This window comes from Nomascus leucogenys, chromosome 4 (assembly GCF_006542625.1).
Source record: "Nomascus leucogenys isolate Asia chromosome 4, Asia_NLE_v1, whole genome shotgun sequence".
Lineage (NCBI taxonomy): Eukaryota > Metazoa > Chordata > Mammalia > Primates > Hylobatidae > Nomascus > Nomascus leucogenys.
The window spans coordinates 76,967,734-76,993,633 of NC_044384.1; the positions used below are offsets into that span (position 1 = coordinate 76,967,734).

The 25,900-nt window shown below is 47.8% G+C and overlaps 1 protein-coding gene and 1 pseudogene across 2 annotated transcripts; both read right to left on the reverse strand.

Annotated features, from left to right (window-relative positions):
- Positions 1–23: 23 nt before the first annotated feature.
- On the reverse strand, positions 24–16,907 carry UBE2L6 (ubiquitin conjugating enzyme E2 L6). 2 transcript variants are annotated; one of them, XM_003275314.3, is made up of 4 exons: positions 16,427–16,907; positions 8,903–8,998; positions 2,813–2,999; positions 24–880 (listed from the first exon to the last, which is right to left on the reverse strand). In XM_003275314.3, exons 3-4 carry the CDS (start codon positions 2,922–2,924, stop codon positions 729–731), a joined length of 264 nt encoding a protein of 87 aa, XP_003275362.1. In that variant the 5' UTR covers positions 2,925–2,999; positions 8,903–8,998; positions 16,427–16,907; the 3' UTR covers positions 24–728. The 2 variants fall into 2 exon arrangements, with proteins under 2 accessions (XP_003275362.1, XP_003275361.1); XM_003275313.3 differs by lacking the exon at positions 16,427–16,907 and adding an exon at positions 16,168–16,420.
- An 8,012-nt stretch (positions 16,908–24,919) lies between these two features.
- On the reverse strand, positions 24,920–25,637 carry LOC100583217 (annotated as a pseudogene).
- Between the last annotated feature and the right edge of the window lie 263 nt (positions 25,638–25,900).

Here is a 25,900-nt window from a genome sequence, read left to right on the forward strand (position 1 = left end):
CCTCATCAAAGACTCAGTTGCACTCCAGAATTCATCTCTGACTTTAATGGCTTAAGCAAAAACATGGTTTCTGTGGCTCTCCCTGGACTGGATGCTGGAGGACACATACTTCACAGTCTGAGGCCTCGTCCCAGGAACTGGCAATCTAACAGGATGGCAAGGGGTTTTGAAACATATAGATTTTCAGGATGGAAGTTTGATTCTTCAGATTGTGACTCATCCGTGGAAAATAAACAGTTTAGCACCTAAATCTGTATATTCCCATCAGTGGCTTGGCTGACTCAGTTGTAAATAGGGTACCCTCCATCTGTCTCCCACCCATATGCTCCACTGTCCCCAGGCCTTCAGTGCCTAAGCCCTAGGGGGATTCGAGTTGGCTGCTGGATTCATTTCCTGCAAGCAGGCCTGCAAGGTGACCTGTCTCTCTAAGATGGAGAGCTGGAGAACTGGCCTGTAACTCTGCAAACTTAAACTCCCTTGGCTCTGGGGGATGCAAAGGGTGTGGGAAGGGTGCACCTGTGGCCAAGTGAACCTGGCAGTGAGTCCATACACAACACACACACTCACAGCTCCCTTCCCTCCACCACACACACACACAAACTAACGACTAACAACCTAAGAAGGGAAAAATGAATGGGGAATGGGCCACAGGGAGCTCTGGCCTTAGTCCATGAGGTGTGTCCATCCGCTATGCCGAGGATCCAGTGCACAGAGGGTCACAACATGAGTTAGGAGGGCCGGTCCACTCCGAATTGGAGGGTGAACTCTTCAGCATTCTTTCTGAACAGCTCCGGATTCTGTGTCAGCAGGTCAGCGAGGTCCATCCGCAGGGGTTCCTTGATATTCGGTCTATTCACCAGCACACTGAGGGCCTCCAGGACTGGGGAGAGACAGGCCAGATCAGGACATCAGGGCAGAGGGAAGGGAGTCATGGCTGCCCACTCCCAATGTCCTGACACTCCACACCCACTCCTTGGGGGAAAGGTTCCATGGCTTAGGATTACTCTATGACCAGATCAAATGCCCCGCTCATTCTTGGTTGGTGACACCCAAGGCCTTGACTGATTACATCAGTGGTTTTCAAACAACTACATTTCATGGCTTCAGAGAAGCTCCTCATCACGGGGGCCGCTGAGATAAGTGAGGTTTCTGGGTCTTATCCCCATTTCAACAAAAACTATTGTTTTCCTCCATTATATTGATAGTCCAAATAAACTTTTCCTTGGGCAAAAGGGGTCTAAGGCTAAAGACTGAAAACCACCACTGCCCCCTGGCTCTTCATCTTTCACAGATGCCTTTGGGAGCCTAGTGAAGGCAGCAGCCCATCTCCCGAGACAGATGTGCACATCCACATGCAAAACAGTTCCCAGACCCCCTAACGCTCATCCAAGGACCACTCCCCTCCCTGCTCCTACTCCCACCAACCTAAGGACTTTCGTTTCCTGAGTTAAAAACTCCTGAGCTGGTCCAGGTGGAGGATTGCACACTGATTCAGCCACAGGCTCTAGAGCTGCATTGTTCAATACGGTAGCCATTAGCCACATGCAGGCATCTAAATTTAAATGAATTAAAATCAGTCTGGGCACGGTGGCTCACGCCTGTAATCCCAGCACTTTGGGAGGCCAAGATGGGTGGATGGCTTGAACTCACAAGTTTGAGACCAGCCTGGGCAATATGGCAAAACCTGGTCTCTACAAAGCATGCAAAAATTAGCCAGGTGTAGTGGCACGCTCCTGTAGTCCCAGTTACTCGGGAGGCTGAGGTGGGAGGATGGCTTGAGCCCAGGAGGTGGAGGTTGCAGTGAGCCAAGATTGTATCACTGAACTAACTGCCTGGGCAACAGAGACAGAACGTGTCTCAATAGAAAAAACAAAAAGGATTAAAATTAAGTACAATTAAGAATGGAGTTCTGGCCAGGCGCGGTGACTCACACCTGTAATCCCAGCACTCTGGAAGGCTGAGGCAGGCGGATCACCTGAGGTCAGGAGTTCGAGACCAGCCTGGCTAACATGGCAAAACCCCTCTCTACTAAAAATACAAAATTAGCTGGGTGTGGTGTCATATGCCTGTAATTCCAGCTACTCGAGAAGCTGAGGCCGGAGAATCTCTTGAACCCAGGAGGCGGAGGTTGCAGTGAGCCAAGATCGAGCCACTGCACTCCAGCCTAGGCGACAGAGCGAGACTCCGTCTTAAAAAAGAAAAAGAATTGAGTTCCTCAGTTGCAACAGCCACATGTGGCTTGCGAGTCAGCCAAGTGCCGCCGTTTGTCATCTGTATAACCTTAGGCAACCACTTCACCTCTCACATGCCTCAGATGTCCGGGTCTATTAAACAAGGCTAATGACAACACTACCTCACGGGCTTGTGGAGGAAATAAAGATGAAGTCGGCATGTGATGTTTTTAGCACAGTGCCGAAAGTGCTCAGTCAAGTGACAGGTATTATCATTATGAGGCCAGTTCCTTCCACTGTCATGTAGGACACCGAGTCCCGGAAAGGAATGAAAACTTGCCCAAAGTCCACAGGGGGAACAGCGGGCTTTCTTATCCCGAGCCCTTCCCTGTGCAGCCAAGCTGCCTCTCCCATGAACCGCAGCAATGCTCCTCTGTCACGACTGCACAGGTATAAGAACAGAGGCGGGAGGAGGTCAGTCTGTCTAGTACTGAACTTCTATCTCATAGTAAGTTCAGCCAAGACTCACAATTTTTATCTCCTCTCTTTGGGGCTTTTCAAGCTCAGAATAAGCTGTGAACCCCCTCTCCAGTAATCTCTACCCAGTATCAGTCCCTCCTCCAGGCAAAGCCCAGCCCCACCTTGGCAAGTCTTGGTGCAAGGCTTCCAGTTCTCATTGCTGATGATGGGCAGGCAAACTTGACCATTCTCGTCCACGTTGGGGTGGTAGATCTTGGTTGTGAATTTGATCATGGGAGGCTTGAACGGATACTCCTGCGGGAAGCTGATGCACAGGTTGAAGGCTTTGAGGTGGTAGGGAGGTTCGTCCTGTGCAGAGAGAAGAGGGGTCAAGCTCTGGTCTGGTTTTCCTCCCTTCCTGCCCCCATCCGAGGGTCCTAGACATCCTCTGCTTCACTCCCAGGAGGAATCATGAGCCAGGATACACACAGCACCTACATTCATTTGACAATTGAGTCATGGATTAGTGAAAATGTGAAATCACCAAAGAGCACTGGCCTGGGAGGCAGAGAAGTCTGATCCTGGCTTTTGCTGTGTGACCATGGGTGAGCCACTTCCCACCTCTAGTCCTCAGTTTCCTCATTTGAAAAGTGGATAAAGATGGACTAGATGAGCTCTAAGGACCATCTCAGCTTTCAAGACTTTCTGAGATTATGGAAGAAAAGGATGGGACATCCTTTCTTAAAACATTAGAATGGGGGTGAGGAAATGGAGAAAATGAGGAAATCCTAAGAACCCAGGAGCTTAGGAAAATAAAATGGTGCAGCTGTGATGGAAAACAGTATGGCCATTTCTCAAAAGATTAGACACAGAATTACCATATGATCCAGCAGTTCTACTTCTGGGTAGAAACCCAAAGAACTGAAAGCAAACAGGTATTTGTATACCAATGTTTCTAGCAGCCAAATGGTGAAAGCAAACCAAGTGTCTATCAATGGATCAATCAACAAAACGTGGCATATACACACAATGGAGTATTATTTAGCCCTAAAAGGAATGAAATTCTGATATATGCTACAACATGGATGAACCTTGAAGACATTATGCTAAGGGAAATAAGCTAGACAAAAAAAAGGACAGATATTGCAAGATACCACTTATGTGCAGTACCTAGAACAGTCAAATTCATAGAAACAAAATACAAAAGTGGTCACCAGGTGCTGGGGAAAGAAAGGAATGGGGAGTTACTGAAGGGGTACAGAGTTTCAGTACAGGTAGACAAAAAGTTCTAGAGATGAACGGTGGTGATGGTTGTGCAACAATATTTGTTTGTTTACTGAAGCAGGGTCTCGCTCTGTCACCCAGGCTGGAGTGCACTGGCATTATCATTGCTCACTGTAATGTCAACTTCTGGGCTCAAGTGATCCTCCCACCTCAGCCTCCTGAGTAGCTGGTACTACAGGGGCCCACTACCATACCTGGCTAATTAAAAATTTTTTTTTGATAGGGTCTCACTATGTTGCCAGGGCTGGTCTTGAACTCCTGGCCTTGAGCAATCCTTTTGCTTTGGCCTCCAGATTACTGGGATTACAAGCATGAGCCACCATGCCCAGCTGTAATCCTATTTAATCCTATTTAATGACACTGAACTATATACTTAAAAATGGTTAAGATGGTAAATTTTGTTATGTGTATTTTACCATGATTAAAAACCAACAAACTCAGGGGCTGGAGTGACCTAGGGGTTGGGAGCTGCAAGGAGCCAGCAGAAGACCCTCTAGACTTTGAGCGACCTGAACACTTTTCTGAGCACCTATTTGTGCTGTCCTGTGCTAAGGGCTTGACATGCATTAGCCTGTGCAACAGAGTATGGGGGTCACACAGACTCCGGAGCCACCCTGCCTGGGTGTGATTCGACTCTGACACTCACTAGCCACGTGATCTAACTAGACAGGGCACGGTGGCTCACGTTTGGAATCCCCGCACTTTGGGAGTCCAAAGTGGGCAGATCACCTGAGGTCGGGAGTTCGAGACAAGCCTGACCAACATGGAGAAACCCTGTCTCTATTAAAAATGCAAAATTGGCCGGGTGCGGTGGCTCACGCTTGTAATCCCAGCACTTTGGGAGGCCGAGGCGGGCGGATCACAAGGTCAGGAGATCGAGATCACGGTGAAACCCCGTCTCTATTAAAAACACAAAAAAATTAGCCGGGCGTGGTGGTGGGCACCTGTAGTCCCAGCTACTCGGAGAGGCTGAGGCAGGAGAATGGCGTGAACCCGGGAGGCGGAGCTTGCAATGAGCCGAGATCGCGCCACTGCACTCCAGCCTGGGCGACAGAGCGAGATTCCGTCTCAAAAAAAAAAAAAAAAAAAAAAAAAAAAATGCAAAATTAGCCGGGCATGGTGACGCATGCCTGTAATACCCGCTACACGGGAGGCTGAGGCAAGAACTGAGAGGAGGAAATTGAACCTGGGAGGCTGACGTTGTGGTGAGCAGAGATCACACCCTTGCACTCCAGCCTGGGCAACAAGAGCAAAACTCCGTCTCAAAAAAAAAAAAAAAAGAGAGAGAGATGGAGTAAAAAAAAGTAGGAAGATAAAGAAAATATCCCATTTTTTATGGTCTCAGTAAGAAGAAAAGGCTGCGCCTATCAGTCAGAGAAGGCCAACGGCTGAGGCCTCAGAGCAGGATGGGAGGGTGCTGTGGTTGGATGTCTGTCTCCTCAAATCTCAGGTTGAAATTTGATCCCCAAGGCCTGCGCGGCGGTGGCTCACGCCTGTAATCCTAACACTTTGGGAGGCTGAGGCAGATGGATTGCCTGGGCTCAGGAGTTTGAGATCAGCCTGGGCAACATGATGAAACCCCACCTCCACTAAAATACAAAAAAGTAGCTGGGCGTGGTAGCATGCGCCTGTAGTCCCAGCTACTCAGGAGGCTGAGGCATGAGAATTGCTTGAACCTGGGAGGCAGAGGTTGCAGTGAGTCTCGCTCTGCACTCACTCCAGAGTGAGACTCTGTCACCAAAAAAAAAAAGGAAAGAAAAGAAAAGAAAAGAAATTTGATCCCCAATGTTGGAGGTGGGGCCTAGTAGGAGGCGTATGGGTCCTGGGGGCAGATCTCCCATGAATGGCTCCGTGCCAACCTCACAGTAATAAGAGAGTTCTTACTCTATTACTTACTGAAAAAGCTGGTTGTTTAGAAGATCCTGGCACCTGCTCATTCTCTCTCTTTCACTTCTTCTCTTGACATGTGATCTGTACATGTGGCTCCCCTTTGCCTTCCACCGTGAGTGGAAGCTTCCTGAGGCCTCACCGGAAGCAGATGCTGGTGCCATGCTTCTTTTTTTTTTTTTTTTTTGAGATGGAGTTTCACTTTGTTGCCCAGGCTGGAGTGCAATGGCGTGATCTTGGCTCACCGCAACCTCTGCCTCCCGGGTTCAAGCGATTCTCCTGCCTCAGCCTCCCAACTAGTTGGGATTACAGGCACGCGCCACCACATCCAGCTAATTTTCTATTTTTAGTAGAGACGGGTTTTCTCCATGTTGGTCAGGCTGGTCTTGAACTCCCGACCTCAGGTGATCCACCCTCCTCGGCTTCCCAAAGAGATGGAATTATAGATGTGAGCCACCAAGCCCGGCGCCATGCTTCTTGTACAGCCTGCAGAAGCTTGAGCCAAATTAACCTCTTTTCTTTATACATTATGCAGCCTCGGGTATTCCTTTACAGCAACACAAATGGACTAAGACAGGGGTATCAGTGTGTCCTGCCTGAAGGGGCTTCTTTCTGGGCTTTGTAGGACTTAACAGAGGAAGGAGGTAGCAGAGTCATGGAGCTGAGAGCTCCGGGGACCTGTCCCAGCTCTGCCTCGAGCTTGCTGTATGACTGAGCTTTCTCTGAGGATCAGTTTCTTCATTTGTAAAAGGGAGAAGTTGGACCAGAGGATTCCATGCTGTATCTTACAGTCAGTTGAGAAAGCCCCACTACCTTCTAAGTTCTAGGTTAAATAAAGTATTTTGCTACTTTTTTTGGTTTTGTTTTTTTGAGACAGAGTTTCGCTCTTGTCATCCAGGCTGGAGTGCAATGGCCCAATCTCAGCTCACTGCAACTTCCACCTCCCAGGTTCAAGTGATTCTCATGCCTCAGCCTCCTGAGTAGCTGGGATTATAGGCTCCCACAACCACGCCCAGCTAATTTTTGTATTTTTACTAGAGACAGTGTTTCACCATGTTGGCCAGGCTGGTCTCAAACTTCTGACCTCCGGTGATCCACCCACCTCAGCCTCTCAAAGTGCTGGGATTACAGGTGTAAGCCACCGTGCCCAGCCTGCTACTTTTTAAAAAATTTTGAAAACTATTCATTTTTCATGGAGTGGTTAAAAGAGAAGACCCTGGAGTCCGCTGAATTCCACTCCTGCCACCTTATTCTGACTGACCACAGACCAGTTACTTAACCTCCTTGGTTTCCATCTCTGCAATTTCAAGAGGAAGACAACCTTCCCCATTGGATGTTTGAGAGGATTCAATATAACCTCATATGTCGTGTACTTAAAACAGCACTTGGTCCACAGGAGACTCTCAAGCAATGAGAATTCTTACTATTAGCTTCAACAGGCTCATCGAGCTGAATCCTTCCATGACCAAGATATGACAAGTGGGGCCACTTTGGTGAACACATAAACTGAGACTGAGCCTTTGAGGAGGAATTTGTCTGCTATTCCAAAAGACCTTTCCCAGTTCTCCTTCCTCTGCCAGTCAACCATCCCCTCCTTTATGGCCTCACCAGGCACCTTCAGGCCCCCTTAGCTGATGACTTGGTCCTCCAGCTCTGGGATTCCTCCCAAGTATCATGTTTCTTCAGGACTCCTATATGGCTGGAAGGTCTGTGGCCAGTTCCTGGGGCACACTTAACCACCTTGGTCTTGCCAACCATTGAGGTCCTCTGATTTCATAGTATTCTGCCAGAGCAGACCTTTCCTAGGTTTTCCTATCACCCCCGCTTTCATCATCTCAAAGTTGGTCTCCTTGGAGGTATAATCAGTCCCTGGAGCTCCTTTGAGCATCTTCTCCCAGCACCTGAGGCCTAGAACAGGTGTCCTCACTCTAAGCCAGGTAAGTGGATCGTTTCAACACAGTAACCCAAGGGACTTGACAGAGGTTCCCATGTTGACCTGACTCAGGCCTTTCTCTACTTTTCTGGACTATAGGTCAGTCTAAAGAGAAGATGACACAACCTAGGCCACTGCATTGTCAATAAAAAGTAAATCGTGCCGGGTGTGGTGGCTCACACCTGTAATCCCAGCACTTTGGGAAGCCGAGGTGGGCAGATTACTTGAGGCCAGGAGTTTGAGACCAGCCTGGCCAACATGGCAAAACCCTGTCTCCATTAAATATACAAAAATTAGCCTGGCATAGTGGCACATGCCTGTAGTCACAGCTACTCAGGAGGCTGAGGCAGGAGAATCGCTTGAACCCCAGAGGTGGAGGTTGCAGGAAACCGACATCGTACCACTGCACTGCAGCCTGGGCAACACAGTGAGACTCTGTCTCAAAAAAAAAAAAAAAGTCCAAATCCTAAATAATAAGATGAATTGTTACTTTGATATTCCAAAGAGCTTGGACTAACAAAAAGTTCAATGTCTTAAATTTTATTTCCAAGTAATGAAAAGTGTAGATTGATTTCTCAAAGTATCTTTAGTCACTAATAATCGGATGAAAAAAAGAGAGATCTTGCACTCTGAAAACTATTTTGGAATACTGCTTTCAGAGAGACTTTATCAAGAAAATACCAAATAATAAACAGAGAAAAAGAAGAACAGTAGAAATGAGCTACTTGTGTTTTCATATGTAACAATTTTCTGAAATAAGACTAAAGAAAAACAAAATACAATTTAGGTTTGCAGGAGCAAATTCTACCAACTGTGAAAGCCTGGAAGTTTATCCCTACCCCTTGACAAAGGTCCAAGAAATCTTCATTTCTTCTTCTTTTTGATGCTGGTTGTCTCCTGAAGTTCTGTGGTGGGCTTGGTGGCTACTGGTTTAAGGAAGGGGTCTCCTACTAAGTCAAAAGTCCTTTGGCATCTTTATCAGAAGATGAACCTCAGAAGTATCCGGATCTCAGAAGCAATCAATTCAGAGAGGCCCCCTCCAGCAACGATAACCTCCAGTAAAAGGATCTCAAGCAGGGAAAATTCTTGCCTAGTCCTAACCCTCCCTGCCCATGTCCCTGGCCTAAGTTGGCCCCAATCCAAAGCCATGGTCCCCATGGATACTCACGGGTAGGAGGAGAGCGTGCCACACCAGGACATTGGCATCATCGCTGGACAGGTTCCGCAGGTACGGGGGAGGCTTCTTCTGAAGATCCTCTAGCTCCTGCAGGGGACACAAGTGAGTGGGCAGTTGGCCTAGTCCTCCCTATTTCAGCCCCCTCCCCCTGCCCCAGCAGCAAGCTGCCCCAAGTTCAAAACTGGCCATCTTAGGGGCAGAAGCCGGTAAAGTCAGAGCCTACATTTACTGAGCACTTAGTATGTATCAGGCATGGTGCTGGTGCTTTTTCTTTTTTTTTTTTTTTTGAGACAGAGTCTCACTCTGTTGCCCAGGCTGGAATGCAGTGGCGCGATCTCAGCTCACTGCAAGCTCCGCCTCCTGGGTTCACGCCATTCTCCTGCCGCAGCCTCCCGAGTAGCTGGGACTACAGACGCCTGCCACCACGCCCGGCTAATTTTTTGTATTTTTAGTAGAGACGGGGTTTCACCGTGTTAGCCAGGATGGTCTTGATCTCCTGACCTCGTGATCCGCCCGCCTCAGCCTCCCAAAGTGCTGGGATTACAGACGTGAGCCACCACGCCCAGCCAGTGCTGGTGCTTTAAGTAAATTTTCTGACTGTGGCCTCACCACAACTCTGGTACACCTAGGTACTAGGTGCAGGGAAAAATACATCACTTCTCCCAGATATTAAAACTTGGGAGTAAGTGCTCTTAGGAGGCTTTTCTCCTGAAAGCAGGGTACTTAACCTCTGCTCTCTAGCCTTCTTCCTAGAAAGTCCCTAGGTTCTAATTCCCTTCCTCTCTTCCTTTCTTCCTTCCATAAGCATCGACTGAGCATCTACAGCAAAGACATGACCCCACCGCTTCAAACTCTGCCAGATCAGGGCTGGAGAAGGGAAATGACTCCGGAAGACCATAGCAGAGAAGAACTCTACACACCAAGCGGGGAAACAAGGGGGCAAGGAGTGACTCATCTTCCCAGAACTGTGGCCCAAGCACCTGAATATCCCTTTTGAATTCTCCCAACAGCCATTACTGAGCATCTTCTACTGACATTTAACTGAGACAGGACCCAGTCCTCAAGAATTTCAGTAGAGTAATGGATGAAACACGGATGTGATTATGTGAATGTGTATGGATATACAGTAGGGAAGGAGATGAGAGGGGAGAAGGAAGGCTTCACAGAGTGTGCACTCTGAGCTGGGCCATGCAGAATGAACAGGAATCCATAATGCAGAGAAGGGGAGAAGCACCAGGGCAGAGGGCCCAGATGGGGCACATATGTACAGTATGTCCTGCAGAAGGTGAATAGGTAGTACAGGAAAAGGGTTCCAAGGTCAAGTATATTTGGGAAATCTAGGCTAAAGATATTTCTTCACTGGAGAACTTTCCAGAGCCTTTAATATGCTATTGTGTATGGTGATTGACCAAGCTGTGGGCCCACGGCATGCAGTACTTCTCAAACGTATTTGACAAAGGAATGCTGCCCCTCTTTTAGGGTCCATCTTGTGGGACTACAGGCCTTTTCTTGTTGGAGAAGATAAAAAGATAGTCAAGGGCAGGTCACATTCCTCTGGAACAATGAATTAGTACAAACCAGTGGTTCTCAACCAGGGGCGATTTTACCCAGCCAGGGACATTTGGTAATATCTGGGAACATTGTTCCGTTGTCATAAATCGGGAGAGTGGGTAGAGGCCAGAGATGCTGATAAACATCCTAACAAAGAATTATCTCGCCCAACAAAAGGGGAGACCGCTGCCCCCTGCAGGGTGAGTCTCAGGCCTGGTCACCTTCACCACAAGCTGACTGAAGGGCCTTTGGGCCTTAGGTGAACATCAGCAGTAGTACCCTGGCAGTACTCCTCATAGACCCGTGGTGGTGGTGGACAAGGGGAGAGACTCCTATATCTGAGGAAAAGGGAGGGAAGAGTGGGAAGGACTGTGCCCTGTGGTTTCAGTGCCAGCTTAGCTGCAGTAGAACAGAGCACTAGATAGATTTCTAAGGTTTCCGACTCCAGGCCCTGGCCCGTGGACAGCAACTGTGGACCTCTCTGCGGCCCAGCAGGGAACTAACCGCCCTAAAGGGAAGGACACAAGCCTGGCTGACTTCACCACCTGCTGATTGTAGAGCCCTAGGGCCTTGGGCAAACGTAGGGCATAGCCAGGTAGTGATTACAGCGGGCTTTGAGCAAGACCCAGTGTTGTGCTGGTTTCAGGCCTGACCCAGTGCAGTCCCAATTCTGGTGACCATGGGGATGCTTGTGTCACACCCCACCCAGTTCCAGGGAGCTCATCACAGAGAGTAAGACTCCATTTGTTTGGGAGAAAGTAAGGGAAGAAAATGAGAGTCTCTACCTGGTAATCCAGAGAATTCTTCCTGACGTTATCCAAAACCACCAAGGTAGTAACCTCTAAGAGTCTGCAAGAACTACAGTGTTACTAGGCTTGGAGTGCCCCCTAATGTAGACATGGCTGCAGTGACCAAAACTTAGACTACAACAGCTAAGCCCCTTTGAATACCTAGAAAGCCTTCCCAAGAAGGATGAGTACGAACAAGCCCAGACTACAAAGACTATAATAAATACCTAACTCCTCGGTGCCCAGACACCAACAAACATCCACAAGCTTCAAGACGGTCCAGGAAAACATAGCCTCACCAAACGAACTAAATAAGGCACGTGGGGCCAATTCCAGAGAAACAGAGATATGTGACCTTTCAGACAGGGAAATCAAAATGGCTGTTTTGAGGAAACTCAAAGAAATTCAATATTTCCTCCACAGAGAAGGAATTCAGAATGCCATCAGCAAATTTTTTTTTCCATCAACAAATTTAACAAAGAAATTGAAATAATTAAAAAGAATCAAGCAGAAATTCCGGAGTCGAAAAATGCAGTTGAGGCCGGGTGCAGTCGTGGCTCATGCCTGTAATCCCAGCACTTTGGGAGGCCGAGGCGGGCAGATCACCTGAGGTCAGGAGTTCGAGACCAGCCTGGCCAACATGGTGAGTTCCCGTTTCTTCTAAAAATACAAAAATTAGCCGGGCATGGTGGTGCATGCTTGTAATCCCAGCTACTTGGGAGGCTGAGGCAGGAGAATTGGAGAGGCAGAGGTTGCAGTGAGCCGTGATCATGCCATTGCACTCCAGCCTGGGCAACAAGAGTGGAACTCTGTCTCAAAAAAAAAAAAAAAAAAAAGAAAAGAAAAAGATGCAATTAACGTACTGAAACGCATCAGTCTTTTAATAGCAGAATTGATCAAGCAGAAGAACTAGAGTGCTTAAAGACAGGGTATTTGAAAATACAGTCAGATGAAGCAAAAGAATAAAAGAATATACAAAGACTTTGGGAGGCCGAGGCGGGTGGATCACGAGATCAGGAGATCGAGACCTTCCTCGCTAACACGGTGAAACCCCATCTCTACTAAAAATACAAAAACAAAAAAAATTAGCTGGGCGTGGTGGTGGGCGCCTGTAGTCCCAGCTACTCGGGAGGCTGAGGCAGGAGAATGGTATGGACCCAGGAGGCAGAGCTTGCAGTGAGCCAAGATTGTGCCACTGCACTCCATCCTGGGCAACAGAGCAAGACGCCGTCTCAAAAAATAAAAATAATAAATAAACAAAGAATGAAGTATGCCTATGGGATCTAGACAATGGCCTCAAAAGGGCAAATCTAAGAGTTACTGGCGTTAAATAGGAGGTAGGGAGACAGACAGGGCTAGAAAGTTTATTCAAAAGGATAGTAACAGAGAATTTCCCAAATCTAGAGAAAGATATCAACATCCAAATATGAGAAGGTTATAGAACACCAAGCAGACTTAACCCAAAGAAGACTACCTCAAGGCATTTAATAGTCAATCACCCAGATGTCAGGGATAAAGAAAGGGTCCTAACAGCAGCAAGAGAAAATAAACAAATAACATACAATGGAGCTCCAATATGTCCGGCAGCAGACTTTTCAGTGGAAATCTTACAGGCCAAGAGAGAGGGGCATGACATATTTAAATGAAATACGGCTGAGGGAAAAAATCTTTTACCCTAGAATAGTATATCCAGTGAAAATATCCTTCAAACATGAAGGAGAAATAAAGACTTTCCCAGACAAACAAAAGCTGAGAGATGTCATCAACACCAGAGCTGTCCTATAAGAAATGCTAAAAAGGAGTTCTTCAATCAGAAATTTAAAAGAATTTTAATGAGCAATAAAAAATCATCTGGGCTGGGCATGGTGGCTCAAGCCTGTAATCCCAGCACTTTGGGAGGCCAAAGCCGGTGGATCACCTGAGGTCAGGAGTTCGAGACCAGCCTGGCTAACATGGTGAAACCACATCTCTACTAAAAATACAAAAATTAGCTGGGCGTGGTGGCGGGTGCCTGTAACCCCAGCTACTCGGCAGGCTGAGGTAGGAGAATCACTTGAACCCGGGAGGCAGAGGTTGCAGTGAGCTGAGATCGTGCCATTGCACTCCAGCCTGGGCAACAAGAGCAAAATTCTGTCTCAAAAAAAAAGAAAGAAAGAAAAACACAGATTAATATAACACTGTATTTATGGTGTGTACACTACTCATCTTAAGTAGAAAGAGGAAAATATGACCAATTAAATATAATAACTACAACAATTTTTCAAGAGGTAGACAGTACAATAAGAAATAAATAGAAATGGCCGGGCGCAATGGCTCATGTAAGTAATCTCAGCACTTTGGGAGGCTGAGGTGGGTGGATCACCTGAGGTCAGGAGTTCGAGACTAGCCTGACCAACATGGAGAAACCCTGTCTCTACTAAAAATACAAAATTAGCCAGGCATGATGGTGCCTGCCTGTAATCTCAGCTACTCAGGAGGCTGAGGCAGGAGAATCACCTGAACCCGGGAGGCAGAGGTTGCGGTGAGCTGAGATGGCACCATTGCACTCCAGCCTGGGCAACAAGAGCGAAACTCCATCTTGAAGGAAGGAAGGAAGGAAGGAGAGAGAAAGAAAGAAGGAAAGAAATAGAAACAACAAAAAGTTAAAAAGCGGAAAGACGAAATTAAAGTATACAGTTTGTAATAGGTTTTTTTTTGTTTTTTGTTTTTTGTTTTTTTGAGACAGTGTCTCACTCTGTCACCCAGATTGGAGTCCCGTGGCACAATTACAGCTCACTGCAGCCTCAACCTCCTGGGCTCAGGTGATCCTGCCACCTCAGCCTCCCAAGTAGCTGGGACTACAGCAGTGTGCTACCATCCCGGCTAATTTTGGTACTTTTTGTAGAGATGGGGTTTGGCCGTGTTACCCAGGCTGGTCTCAAACTCCTGGGCTCACGCAATCCGCAAACCTCAGCCTCCCAAAGTGCTCATATTACAGGAGTGAGACACCACGCCTGGCCTTTATTAGTTTTCATTTTGCTTGTTTGTTTATGCAATCAGTGTTAACTTGTCATCAGTTTAAAATAACAGGTTATGAGATATTATTTACAAACCTTGTAGTAACCTCAAATCTAAAAGCATACAATGGATACATAAGAGTTATGTGACCCAAAATGTCAATAATGATGAGGTTGAGAAACTGAAGCCCTCCAAACCCAGTCCACAAGTGGGGAGGGGTCCTTTAACACTGTGGACCATTTGAACTTTCTCTGCCTTCCCCCCACCCCCAACATATAATATAAATACATCCCATGCCCCCCTCCTATCTCTCAGCCTATGTTCTATTTCTGTTCAACCAATAAGCTGCTTCTGGTGCCTTCCACCCAGAGTCAATGGCCCCTCATTTATCTTTACCCCAAATTAGAAGTATCTGCACTTGTAAGAGTTTCTCTATCATCTGTGACTCTTTGGCAAGAACAAAGCCCAGGGCTGACCAGAGAAGATCTGGAATAGGCATTTTCCTGACTTTACTATAACTGGGCACACTTGGACTTTATCTGTTTAGGATGAGTTCTGCCAAAACTTTCCCAAAGCCTGAGGAAGTTGAAACCCAACCTAAAACACACAGTTCTTTCCTACTGCCTACTAGGAAATCACCTGACTCAGAGGAACAGAAAATGAAAGTAGAAAGGCCATTAAGAGAGCCTGCAGGCTGGAGGCCTGTGGACCTGGTTTCATATTCCAGTCCCATTGCTCCTTACTGAAAGACTCCGGACAAGCAAGTTATTTTCTCTGCGCCTCAATTTCCTCATTTGTAAAATGCGGATATATATTACTTATCTCACAGAACTGCTGTGAGAATTAGATGAAATAACCACGTCAACTGTTTGGCATGTAATGGTTACAGTGCAATAAATTCTGGCTCCCATCTCTCTTCCACTTGGCTGGAAAGACCCTCTGCCTCATTTTGCTGCCAACCTCCAGATTTAGTACCTAGACCAAGCCTGCTCTGGGCATCCCAGTCTGAGGCCATTTTCTTCTCAGAGGCTGAGGGTAGCAGGTACCCTCTTCCTCCCCTAGAGCCTGCCCCTCCACCCTGCAGACTGGAAGGGGCACTTCTGAAAGACTTGGGGTGCCAGATTCACTTCACCAGGATCACCTTCCTCCCTAATCCATCTCCAAACACCCTGGGTTTTCCCACCTTCTGGAGGAAACTGCCCTCTCCCCATCCTTCCAGATCTTATTTCAAATTGTGTCCCTGATAGGAATAAAATTCAACAAGAGACGGATTTGTGTTCATCTCTGTCCGCCCCACTCCCCACCTCCTAGAACAGGGCCAGCACATGTAGGCATTCAACACTTGTAGAACTCACGAATGCAAGCCACCTACTCCAGGAGGCCTTCCAGGTCCACCTCCGCATCTTTTCCTCCAGAGAATACCCAGGGAACTTTGCCCCAAATTCTAATCAGCATTCCGTGTTTCTCAGGACTCTAGTAATACAGGCATCAAATTATGGGATGGGCCACGGCTTATTCCAAGGCAAGGAATGGTCATCTGTTCATAACCCCCCACCAGCAGTAGCAGAATGCCTGGCACCAAGATGCCAAGGATGTTTCCTGCACTGGAGATGCACTCAGTTGTTACCACAAGTTTCAGGCAGGAAAAGCGAAATTGAAACCAGTTTTGGGGGAGCCGGCTCATCTTCACCACGCAAACAGCTCAAGCAGAGGCCTCCAAACCCCTAAAACCCCAGCTCTGGCCACTCTTGCAGGCCAGTCCTCCTCTGAGTAGAGGGCGGGGAGGACAGGGATTCAGCCAGCCCTGGTGCCCAGACAAATAAATAAATGTGCTCGGAGAGCCGCGGAGGGGATGCAGGGAGGAGGGAATGCGGAGGGCGAGGGGAGCCAAGAGAAAGGGGTCATCCTATACGCGGTTACCTTCGCCACTCGCACGCTCGCCGTCATCTCGGGACCGAGTGTGTGGCACCGGCGGCCTCCAGCAGGACCGAGCTCCGACCCGCGACACAGCGCGCCCCGCCCCGGGGACCCCACCCCCGGCAGCCCCTCCCACCCCTCCTCCCGCAGTCGCTGCGTGGGCCTCCCTGCACCCGCTCCGGCGAGGCCAGGAGGCCGCCGAGGGACTACCCGCCGGGCAACCGCCCGATCCCCGCGCGGAAGGCTCGGACCTGAGACTCACGGTCTTTGTGCGGAGACGGGGGCGGGCCTCGGGGCGCGCGGTCTGCTGATCCCTGCCTCCCGCGGGGGGCGCCGTGCACCGGTGGCGAGCGCTCAGGGTCGCTGGGGGGCGCTCATACGGGTTCCAGTCTTCGCTCCGCCGGCGGCCGCACCGGGAGCTCTCCGGTCTTTGTCAGCCCCCTGCACGCCGCCCCAAATACACACTCGCCCTGAATAAATAAGGGATGCTCGCTGTGCAGACGCAGCACCGTGCCAGTTCTTGGCGGCCTCCACCATCAGACCACCGCCTTGAGCCCCTGCCCCAGCGAGCTTCCGGAGTCGCTGAGCCTGCTGCTTTCCCTCCATGGGCTCAGCGCTCCATCTCCGAAACTGCGTGGGGGACGGCTTAGACCTGTGCTCTCCGAGCACCGCTCCCCGGCAGTCGGGGATCCTTTGTGCTGCCCGGCGTTCGGCGCGGGCTGCGTTTCTCCCCGTGGCTTGGGGCAGAGCACCGCAAGGAGGCGCTGTTGGACCCTTTCTCTTTTGCTTCGGAGGTTCGGTCTACCATCATTCAGTCCTTTACTAGGTTTAGTATTTACTAAGTGCCTACTGTATGCTGGTTTGGGAAACGGTGGGGGAAGCCCCAAGACGGACTCAGGAGCCTCCTTTCCGAGAGAGAGTCTGCTTCCCCTCCCTTACTTTACTACTGGTCCATTACAAGCTGTGGGCCTAATGTGTGCCCCCATGCACAGCTGGAGTCCCCACCCCTCTGTGCAAGGACAAAGTAGTTGCAGCCCCTGAGCACCGAGCAGCATCTGGGGAAGATGAGACTTGTTGGGAGGGCCGATCCCCTCCTTCTCACCCTTCCCTACCTCCGTTTAGTCCAGACGAGAAAGGAAATCAGTATATTTTGAGCACCAGTTTGTGATCTCAGTACCTCACAGTTTTTTTGTTTCTTGTTTTTCTGAGAGTTTCACTGTCGCCCTGACTGGAGTTCAGTGGCGATATCGGCTCACTGCAACCTCTGCCTCCCTGTTCAAGCTGTTCTCGTGCCTCAGCCTCCTGAGTACCTGAGATTTACAGGCTCGCGCCGCCACGACCGGCTCATTTTTGTATTTTTAGTAGAGTCAGGGTCTCCAGCTCCTGGTTTTAAGTAATCCACCCGCCTTGGCTTCCCCAAGTGTTGGAATTACAGGCGAGAGCCACCGTAATGTTTTTATCCAAGTATTTTGAAACCAAATGACTTCTCTGCTCAGATTTTGCAGAACGATTAATTGTTTCATTCAATTCAGTGAACTTTAACAGCATCTTCTATATGCCCGAAATGAATAGGACACTATGTAATCCCTTAACAGGGGTAGAGATGAGGGAACAAAGACATTCGAACCTGCCTGTGATCTACAGTCTCAGTCGACAAGCGCCTACTACTGAGTGGCAGGCATTGCCAACAGGAAACACCAGGATGAGAAAGGGGAGTCCCTGCTCCTGAGGAGTTAGTTCCCAGACTGCTGGGACAGAGAGAGAGAATGCAGCCCCTGATTTTTAATGATAATGCGATAGATAATCACCTGATACTCTGGGAGTATGAGGAGGGTCACTTTATCCCTCTTCAGGGAGGGGCAGAGATTTCCTGGAAGAGAGAAAAATCCAAGTGTATTGTGAAACATGATGAGTCAGCGAGAGTAAGAGCGTGGGATGAAGATGTTCTAACAAGAGGGAACAGCATGAGCAAATTGGGCAGTGTCTGTGGAAACTGGAGCAAAAGCCTCTGTCCACGTATCGTAGCTCTCCTTTTCTTTTCTTACAGGAGCGCTGCATCCCGAGGTGAATTCACATTCATGGATATAGCTGGGTCCTAAGTCCCCACACAGTGGGGCAGCCCACAGGTGTGACTTTCTTGTCCTTTCACAATGCAGACCTTTGTGTGTCAGAACAAGCCCCAGGGAGACCTGGGTTCTAGTTCCACATCTGCCCCCACGTGCAGTATGGTCTTGGGTGGTCGGCGGAAACTCCTATCTGCTTCCCAGGACCATTGTGAGGCTAAGCTGAGGGAAGTGGAGGAACTTTGAAAACTGTAAGTCGCCGGGCGCAGTGGCTCACGCGTGTAATCCCAGCACTTTGGGAGGCCGAAGCAGGCAGATCACTTGAGGTCAGGAGTTCCAGACCAGCCTGACCAATATGGTGAAACCCCATCTCTACTAAAGATACAAAAATCAGCCGGGCATGGTGGCGGGTGCCTGTAATCTCAGCTAGTCAGGAGGCTGAGGCAGGAGAATCGCTTGAACCCAGGAGGCAGAAGTTGTAGTGAGCCAAGATCACACCATTGCACTCCAGCCTGGGGGACAGAGCAAGACTCCGTCTCAAAGAAAAAAAGAAAAGAAAATTCTAAGTCCAAGGCTGGGCATGGTGGCTCACGCCTATAATCCCAGCACTTTGGGAGGCCGAGGCAGGAGGATTACCTGAGGTCAGGAGTTCGAGACCAGCCTGGCTAACATGGCGATACCTCGTCTCTACTAAAAATACAAAAATTAACCGGGTGTAGTGGCATGCGCCTGTAATCCCAGCTACTGGGGAGGCTGAGGCAGGAGAATCACTTGAACCCGGGAGGCAGAGGTTGCAGTGAGCCGAGACAGCGCCATTGCACTCCAGCCTGGACAACAAGAGCAAAACTCCGTCTCAAAAAGAAAAACAAGAAAATTGTAAGTCCAGGATATAAACAATCAGGTTTGAATCCCAGCTCCACTATTTTTGGCTAAATAACCTTGGGCACATTACTTAACCTGTCTGCACCTCCATTTCCTCATCTGTTAAATGGAGCTCATAATAGTGGATGTGAGAAACAATGAGTTGATATTTGCAAAGAACTTAACTTTGAATGGTGGACAATAAGTGACAGTTATATTAATGATAACATAATAAATATTAAAATGATGTCAGGTGCCTGCCTAGGAGTGAATGTCCCAGGCTGTAGGAACAGATGCCTGAGCTTGCTCCCTTAGAACAATAGCAACACTATCTTCTCCAATAGGAGACCCTGTTTTACTTCTCTCTGATCTGGTCACTGGCATTTATTCATCCGTCTACAAAATTTATTGAGCACCTACTTATACAAGGCCCTGTATGGGGTACTCTGTGGGATTCAGGCACGGGTTAGACTGGCCCGTCTTCACCATTGAGAGGAAGAGACACACATCTGCGTGATGACAAAAGGTGGTAGGAGAAAGGCCTCTTAAGTGATGTGCACATATGAGGTATGTCTCTTCCAAGACTGAGCTCTGCCAGCTGTAAGGCTTGCCAGTCTCTTATGAGGATAAAATGAGATGGTGTATGTGAGGAGACACCTTGTAGGTGTGAAAGTGTGTTATCTATTTATAATGCCTCTAGAGTTCTGGGCAAGAGGTTCAGGTTTTTCAAATGTCTCCAAGAACCTTCAGTGCATCTTTGAGGGAAGAATTTGGATCAGGAATGATCAGTTGATTTCCTTCCATGCCCATTCCTTGGGCTTGTTCCTATTTGGAGTAGGGACGGTTAATCTCAGAACTACCCCAGCTCTCCCCATCTTCCTAGAGCTTAAAGAATTTCCTGGGCCAGGTGCAGTGGCTCATGCCTATAATCCCAGCACTTTGGGAGGCCAAGGCAGGCGGATCATCTGAGGTGGGGAGTTCGAGACCAGCCTGACCAATATGGAGAAACCCCGGTCTCTACTAAAAATACAAAATTAGCCAGGTGTGGCGGCGCATGCCTGTGATCCGAGCTACTCGGGAGGCTGGGGCAGGAGAATCACTTGAACCTGGGAGGCAGAGGTTGCAGTGAGCTGAGATTGAGCCATTTGCACTCCAGCCCTGGCAACAAGAGGGAAATACCATCTCAAAAAAAAAAAAAAGAAAAGAAAAAGAAGAAGTTCCCAGGAACCAGAGACAGAAGAGAATTTCCTGCTTCTTTTGATCAGGGAAGGAACCTCCTCCTGCTTACCCCACACCCCCCCTTCCTCTGGGTTAGTCACACACACACACACACCCACACACACACACACCCCTCGTGTACCATAAGCCCTGCCCTTGTGGTTGAGGTGGAGGGATGGATAGAGGCAATCATGGAGTCAGGGAGTCCCAGGAAGGGAGCTGGGGGTATTCTTGCCACAAGAGCAGGAAGGTGGCCTAATGAGTGAGGGACCTGCTTCCTTAGCCGGGCTCAACCACTCACCGACTTCCTTGTTGTGGGACTTTGGACATGAGAAGTAACAGTAACAACAGATAACAACAATAACTAATGTATATTGGATGTGCAAGGATGTATCAGCAGCTTGGGTTGCCATCACAAAATACCACAGGCCAAATGGCTTTAACAACAGGTTTTATTTTCTCACAGTTCTGGAGGCTGGAAGTCCAAGATTAAGATACTAACTGATTTGATTTCTGATGAGGGCTGTCTTCCCAGCTTGTGGACGGCTGCCTTCTTGCTATGTCCTCACATGGCCTTTCCTCAGGTGCTTGTGCAGGCAATGTGAGTATTAGAGAAAGTGAGCTCTCCAGTGTCTCTTTGCACATGGACATGAATTCTGTCTGATTGGGGCCCCACCCTGATGACTTCATTTAATCTTAATTACTCTTTAGAGGCCCCATGTCCAAATACAACCACACTGGAGGTTACAGCTTCAACATGTGAATTTTGAGGGACACAAACATTTATTCCATAACATAGGTTTGTGCTAAGTGCTTGACATGCAGTATCATTAATTGATCCATTCGATAATGCTTGCTTACTTTTCTCTCTAACTTCCTAAAATAGGTTCTTTTATTGTTACCAGATTTTTTTGAAACAGAATCTTACTCTGTCACCCAAGCTGGAGTGCAGTGACATGATCGCTACTCTCCACAGCCTCAACCTCACAGACTTCAGCGATCCTTTCAGCTCAGTCCCCCAAGTAGCTGGGACTACAGGCATGTACCACCATGCCTGGCTAATTTTTGTATTTTTGTAGGCACGGAGTTTCACCGTGTTGCTCAGGCTGTTCTCAAACCCCTGGACTCAATTGATCCTCCTGCCTTGGCCTCCCAAAGTGCTGGGATTACAGGCATGAGCCACTGTACCCAGCCTTGTCTCCATTTTATAGGTAAAGAAACTGAGGCTAGGTGACTACTGACCCAAGGTCACACACTCTCTAAGATGGAACTTAAACCCAGAACTACTGACTTCCTGCTTATTAACTGCCATGTCTGTCTGGGCCTTAAGTTCTTCATGTTAAAAATGAGGGTGACAAGGCCGGGCGCAGTGGCTCACACCTGTAATCCCAGCATTTTGGGAGGCCAAGGCGGGCAGATCATCTGAGGTCAAGAGTTTGAGACCAGCCTGGCCAACATGGTGAAACCCTGTTTCTACTAAAAATACAAAAACATTAGCCAGTCGTGGGGGCGCCTACCTGTAGTCCTAGCTACTTGGGAGGCTGAGGCAGGAGAATCGCCTGAACCTGGGAGGTGGAGGTTGCAGTGAGCCAAGATTGCACCATTTCACTCACGCTTGGACAACAAGAATGAAACTCCGTCTCAAAAAAAAAAAAAAAAAAAAAAATTGGTGAGAATCTGTGCCCTGTCTACTTCATGTGGGGTTTTACCTGGAAGACTTTGATTCCTGCAAAGTGATGTGCACATATAAGTTGTTTTCCTTAAGCAGAAAATATCCGATAGAAGTGTTCTAAAATGTGGCTGCCCCAGGACATTCAGATTAGCCCTCCTTAATCTCAGAACTGGAAGGGAGCTTTGAGATCATCTACAGTTGACGCTTGAACAATGCAGGGGTTGGGGGCATTGACCCCCGTGCTCAGTTGAAAATCCACAGATAACTTTTCACTCCCCCAGAACTTAACTACTAATAGCCTACTGTTGAACAGAAGCCTTACTGAGAACATAAAGTTGATTGACATATATTTTGTATGTTATAGAGATTATATACTGTATTCTTAAAGTAAGCTGGAGAAAAGAAAATGTTATTAAGGAAATTATAGGGAAGATGAAATATATTTACTGTTCATTAGGTGGAAGTGGATCATCACGTTTTCCATGTTTGTTGTCTTCATGCTGAGAAGGCTCAGGAGAAGGGGGAAAAGGAAGGGTTGGTCTTGCAGTCTCAGGAGTGGCAGAGGCATCAGGAAATCTACCTGTAAGTGAACCTGCACAGTTCAAGCCCACGTTCAAGGGTCAACTGCAGTGTTATATAACCACTCCCCACCACATCCCACTGGGTGGGATAAGAAAACAGGTGCCCAGATAGGGGAAATGCCTTGCCCCAGGTCATGGATTAGAACTCAGGGGAACTTAGTCCTGGTCTACTTACTGCTCTGCAGGTTCTTCCCAACAGGCTCAGCCTCAGTCTAGTCCATGAATTTTTCCAAATTGGGCCATTTGGTGGGAGCAGCGGGGTTCCACCTCACTGCTGGATTGCCATCAGGAACAGCTGGCATTCAGGAAGCATCCCCTTGTCCTGAACCAGGATATGGTGAGTTCCATGGTCACAGCTGCATGACTCTGGCCCATGCAATTTATATCCTCCCTGCCTTGGTTTTCCCATCTATTTTCCTACGATTAGCAAGTACAGGTGGCAAACTGGTGGCCCAGAAACAAGTTTGATTTTGCAGGCTCTATGTGGCTTATACATGTTTTAAAATATGATGTCATAGAGGAACAAAAGTACCTTTTTCACTACCCTTCATCGTTCTTTGTTGGGGCAGACCCCTGTAACAAACGACAGATTAAGAGAAAAACAAGTTTATTAACATATACACCTTATGAACACATGGGAGATGCTGAGGGAAATGAGTAAATCTCCAAGAGGTGCCCTAAATACCTTTGCCTGCTGAAGCAAAGAAGAAAAGTGAGGTGGCCAGGAAAAACACCATAAACAAGGGTAAGATTTGTTATGCAGATTTGAGTCCCTGCTTTTTCTCTTTATGAGAGTTTCCAGTGATAGACAAGCGTATTTGGGGATGACATATTCTGGTCATATTAGAGTAGCATATCTTGAACCCCATAAATGCAACATTTTTAAAAATGAGAGAACTGGTCAGGCATAGTGGCTCATGCTTGTAATCCTAGCTCTACAAAAATTTCTTTTAAAAATTTGGCTGGGTGCAGTGGCTCACGCCTGTAATCCCAGCACTTTGGGAGGCTGAGGTAAGTGGATCACTTAAGGTCAGGAGTTCGAGACCAGCCTGGGCAACACGGTGAAGCCCCGTCTCTACTGAAAATACAAAAATTAGCCGGGCATGCTGGCACACGCCTATAATCCCAACTACTCAAGAGGCTGAGGCACAAAACTCGCTTGAACCCAGGAGGTGGAGGCTGCAGTGAGCCGAGATCATGCCTCTGCACTCCAGCCTGGGCAACAGAGTGAGACTCCATCTCAAAAAAAAAATTAGCCATGAGCAGTGGTGCATACCTGTAGTCCTAGCTATTCTGGAGGCTAACATGGGAGGATCGCTTGAGCCTGGGAGGTTGAGACTGCAGTGAGCCATGATCATGCCACCTCACTCTACCCTCAGTGACAAAGTGAAACCACATCTCTTTAAAAAAAAAAAACAAAAAAAAAAACTGAAGTACCAAACTAGGAAACTTAATCCAAGCAAAGGATTAATCTCCCTAATATATAAAGAGCACCTACAAATGAATAAAAATATCAATAGCTCTTGGAGGCCAACGTGGGTGGATCATCTGAGGTCAGGAGTTTCAGACCAGCCTGGCCAACGTGGAGAAACCCAGTCTCTACTAAAAATACAAAAATTAGCTGGGTGTGGTGGTGCATGCCTGTAGTCCCACCTACTCAGGAGGCTGAGGCAGGGGAATTGCTTGAACCCAGAAGGCAGAGGTTGCAGTGAGCGGAAATCACACCACTGTACTCCAGCCTGGAGACAGAGCAAGACTGTCTCAAAAAAAAACAGAGCCGTGGGTGGTGGCTCATGCCTGTAATCCCAGCACTTTGGGAGGCCGAGGTGGGCAGATCACCTGAGGTCAGGAGTTCAAGACCAGCCTGGCCAACGTGGTGAAACTCCATCTCTACTAAAAATACAAAAATTAGCTGGGTGTGGTAGCACATGCCTGTAGTCCCAGCTACTTGGGAGGCTGAGGCAGGAGAATTGCTTGAACCCAGGGGGCAGAGGTTGCACTGAGCTGAGATTACGCCACTGCACTCCAGCCTGGACAACAGAGCAAGACTGTCTCAAAAAAAAAAAAAAAAAAAAAGAAAACAAAGCATGTAAAAGATAATTCAATGAAAAGAACATATTAATTTTTCCTAAATGTGTGAAAAGATCAATTATGCTCATAATAGGAGAAATACACATGAAAAACACACCAAAGTACCATTTTTCACCAGACTGACAAAAAAATGTTAATTAATCATGCCACATTATTTTTAATTACGTACAAAGATCTAACATGTCACCCAGGGACCATTTCACCCACTGCTCTGTTTGGCCACCAGTCTCTTGTCTCTCTTCAGCAATGGTGAGGCGGATACCCTTTCCTCAGGGAAGAGAAATCCATGGTTTGTTGCCCTTGCCAATAACAAAAATGTTGAAAAGTCGAGTAGCAAAGCTGTTGCCACTGGCATCTTTCACATGAACCACGTCAAAAGATCCAGGGTGCCTCTCTCTGTTGGTGATCACACCAATTCTTCCCGGGTTAGCACCTCCAGTCACCATACACAGGTTACCAGTGTCGAACTTGATGAAATCAGTAATCTTGCCAGTCTCCAAATCAATCTGAATGCTATCATTCACCTTGATGAGGGGATCAGGGTAGCAGATGGTGCGAGCATCATGAGTCCCCAGATGAGGGATTCCTTTGGTGTCCGCAAAGATTTTTCTCACTTTGCACCACTTGTACTTGGCCTCCTCATGTGTAATATGATGTACAGCAAAGCAACCCTTGGTGTCATAGATCAGACAGAAATTCCCTCCTGCCTTGCCAATGCTGATAACATCCATGAATCCAGCAGGGTAGGTTATGTCAGTTCGGACCTTGCCATCAATCTTAATGAACCGCTGCATGCAAATCTTTACTTCATCTCCTGTCAGGGCATACTTAAGTCTGCTCCTTAGGAAAATGATGAAGGGGAGACACTCTCTCAACTTGTGGACACTGGTGGATAGACAAGGAGCAAACACACTGGTCAATTTATGCAGCATCCAGTGTTTGGGAGTTGCTGTCGTGGTTCAGATGCTTCTTGCGACCATGAGCCATGGCTGCATTAGGCACGGAAAGAAAAAAAAGAGGTTTTTTTAAGTTTGATAATGCATATCTTTGGGAGAGTGTGGGAAAACAGTCACTCTCATATATTACTGATAGAAATGTAAATGAGATTGCACCATTGCACTCCAGCCTGGGTGACAGAGCTAGACTCTGTCTCAAAAAAAAAAAAAAAAAAGGAAATGTACGTGTGTACAATCTCTATGATGAGTAAATTGTCAGTATCTATCAAAATCATAACTATGCATTCCTTTGAC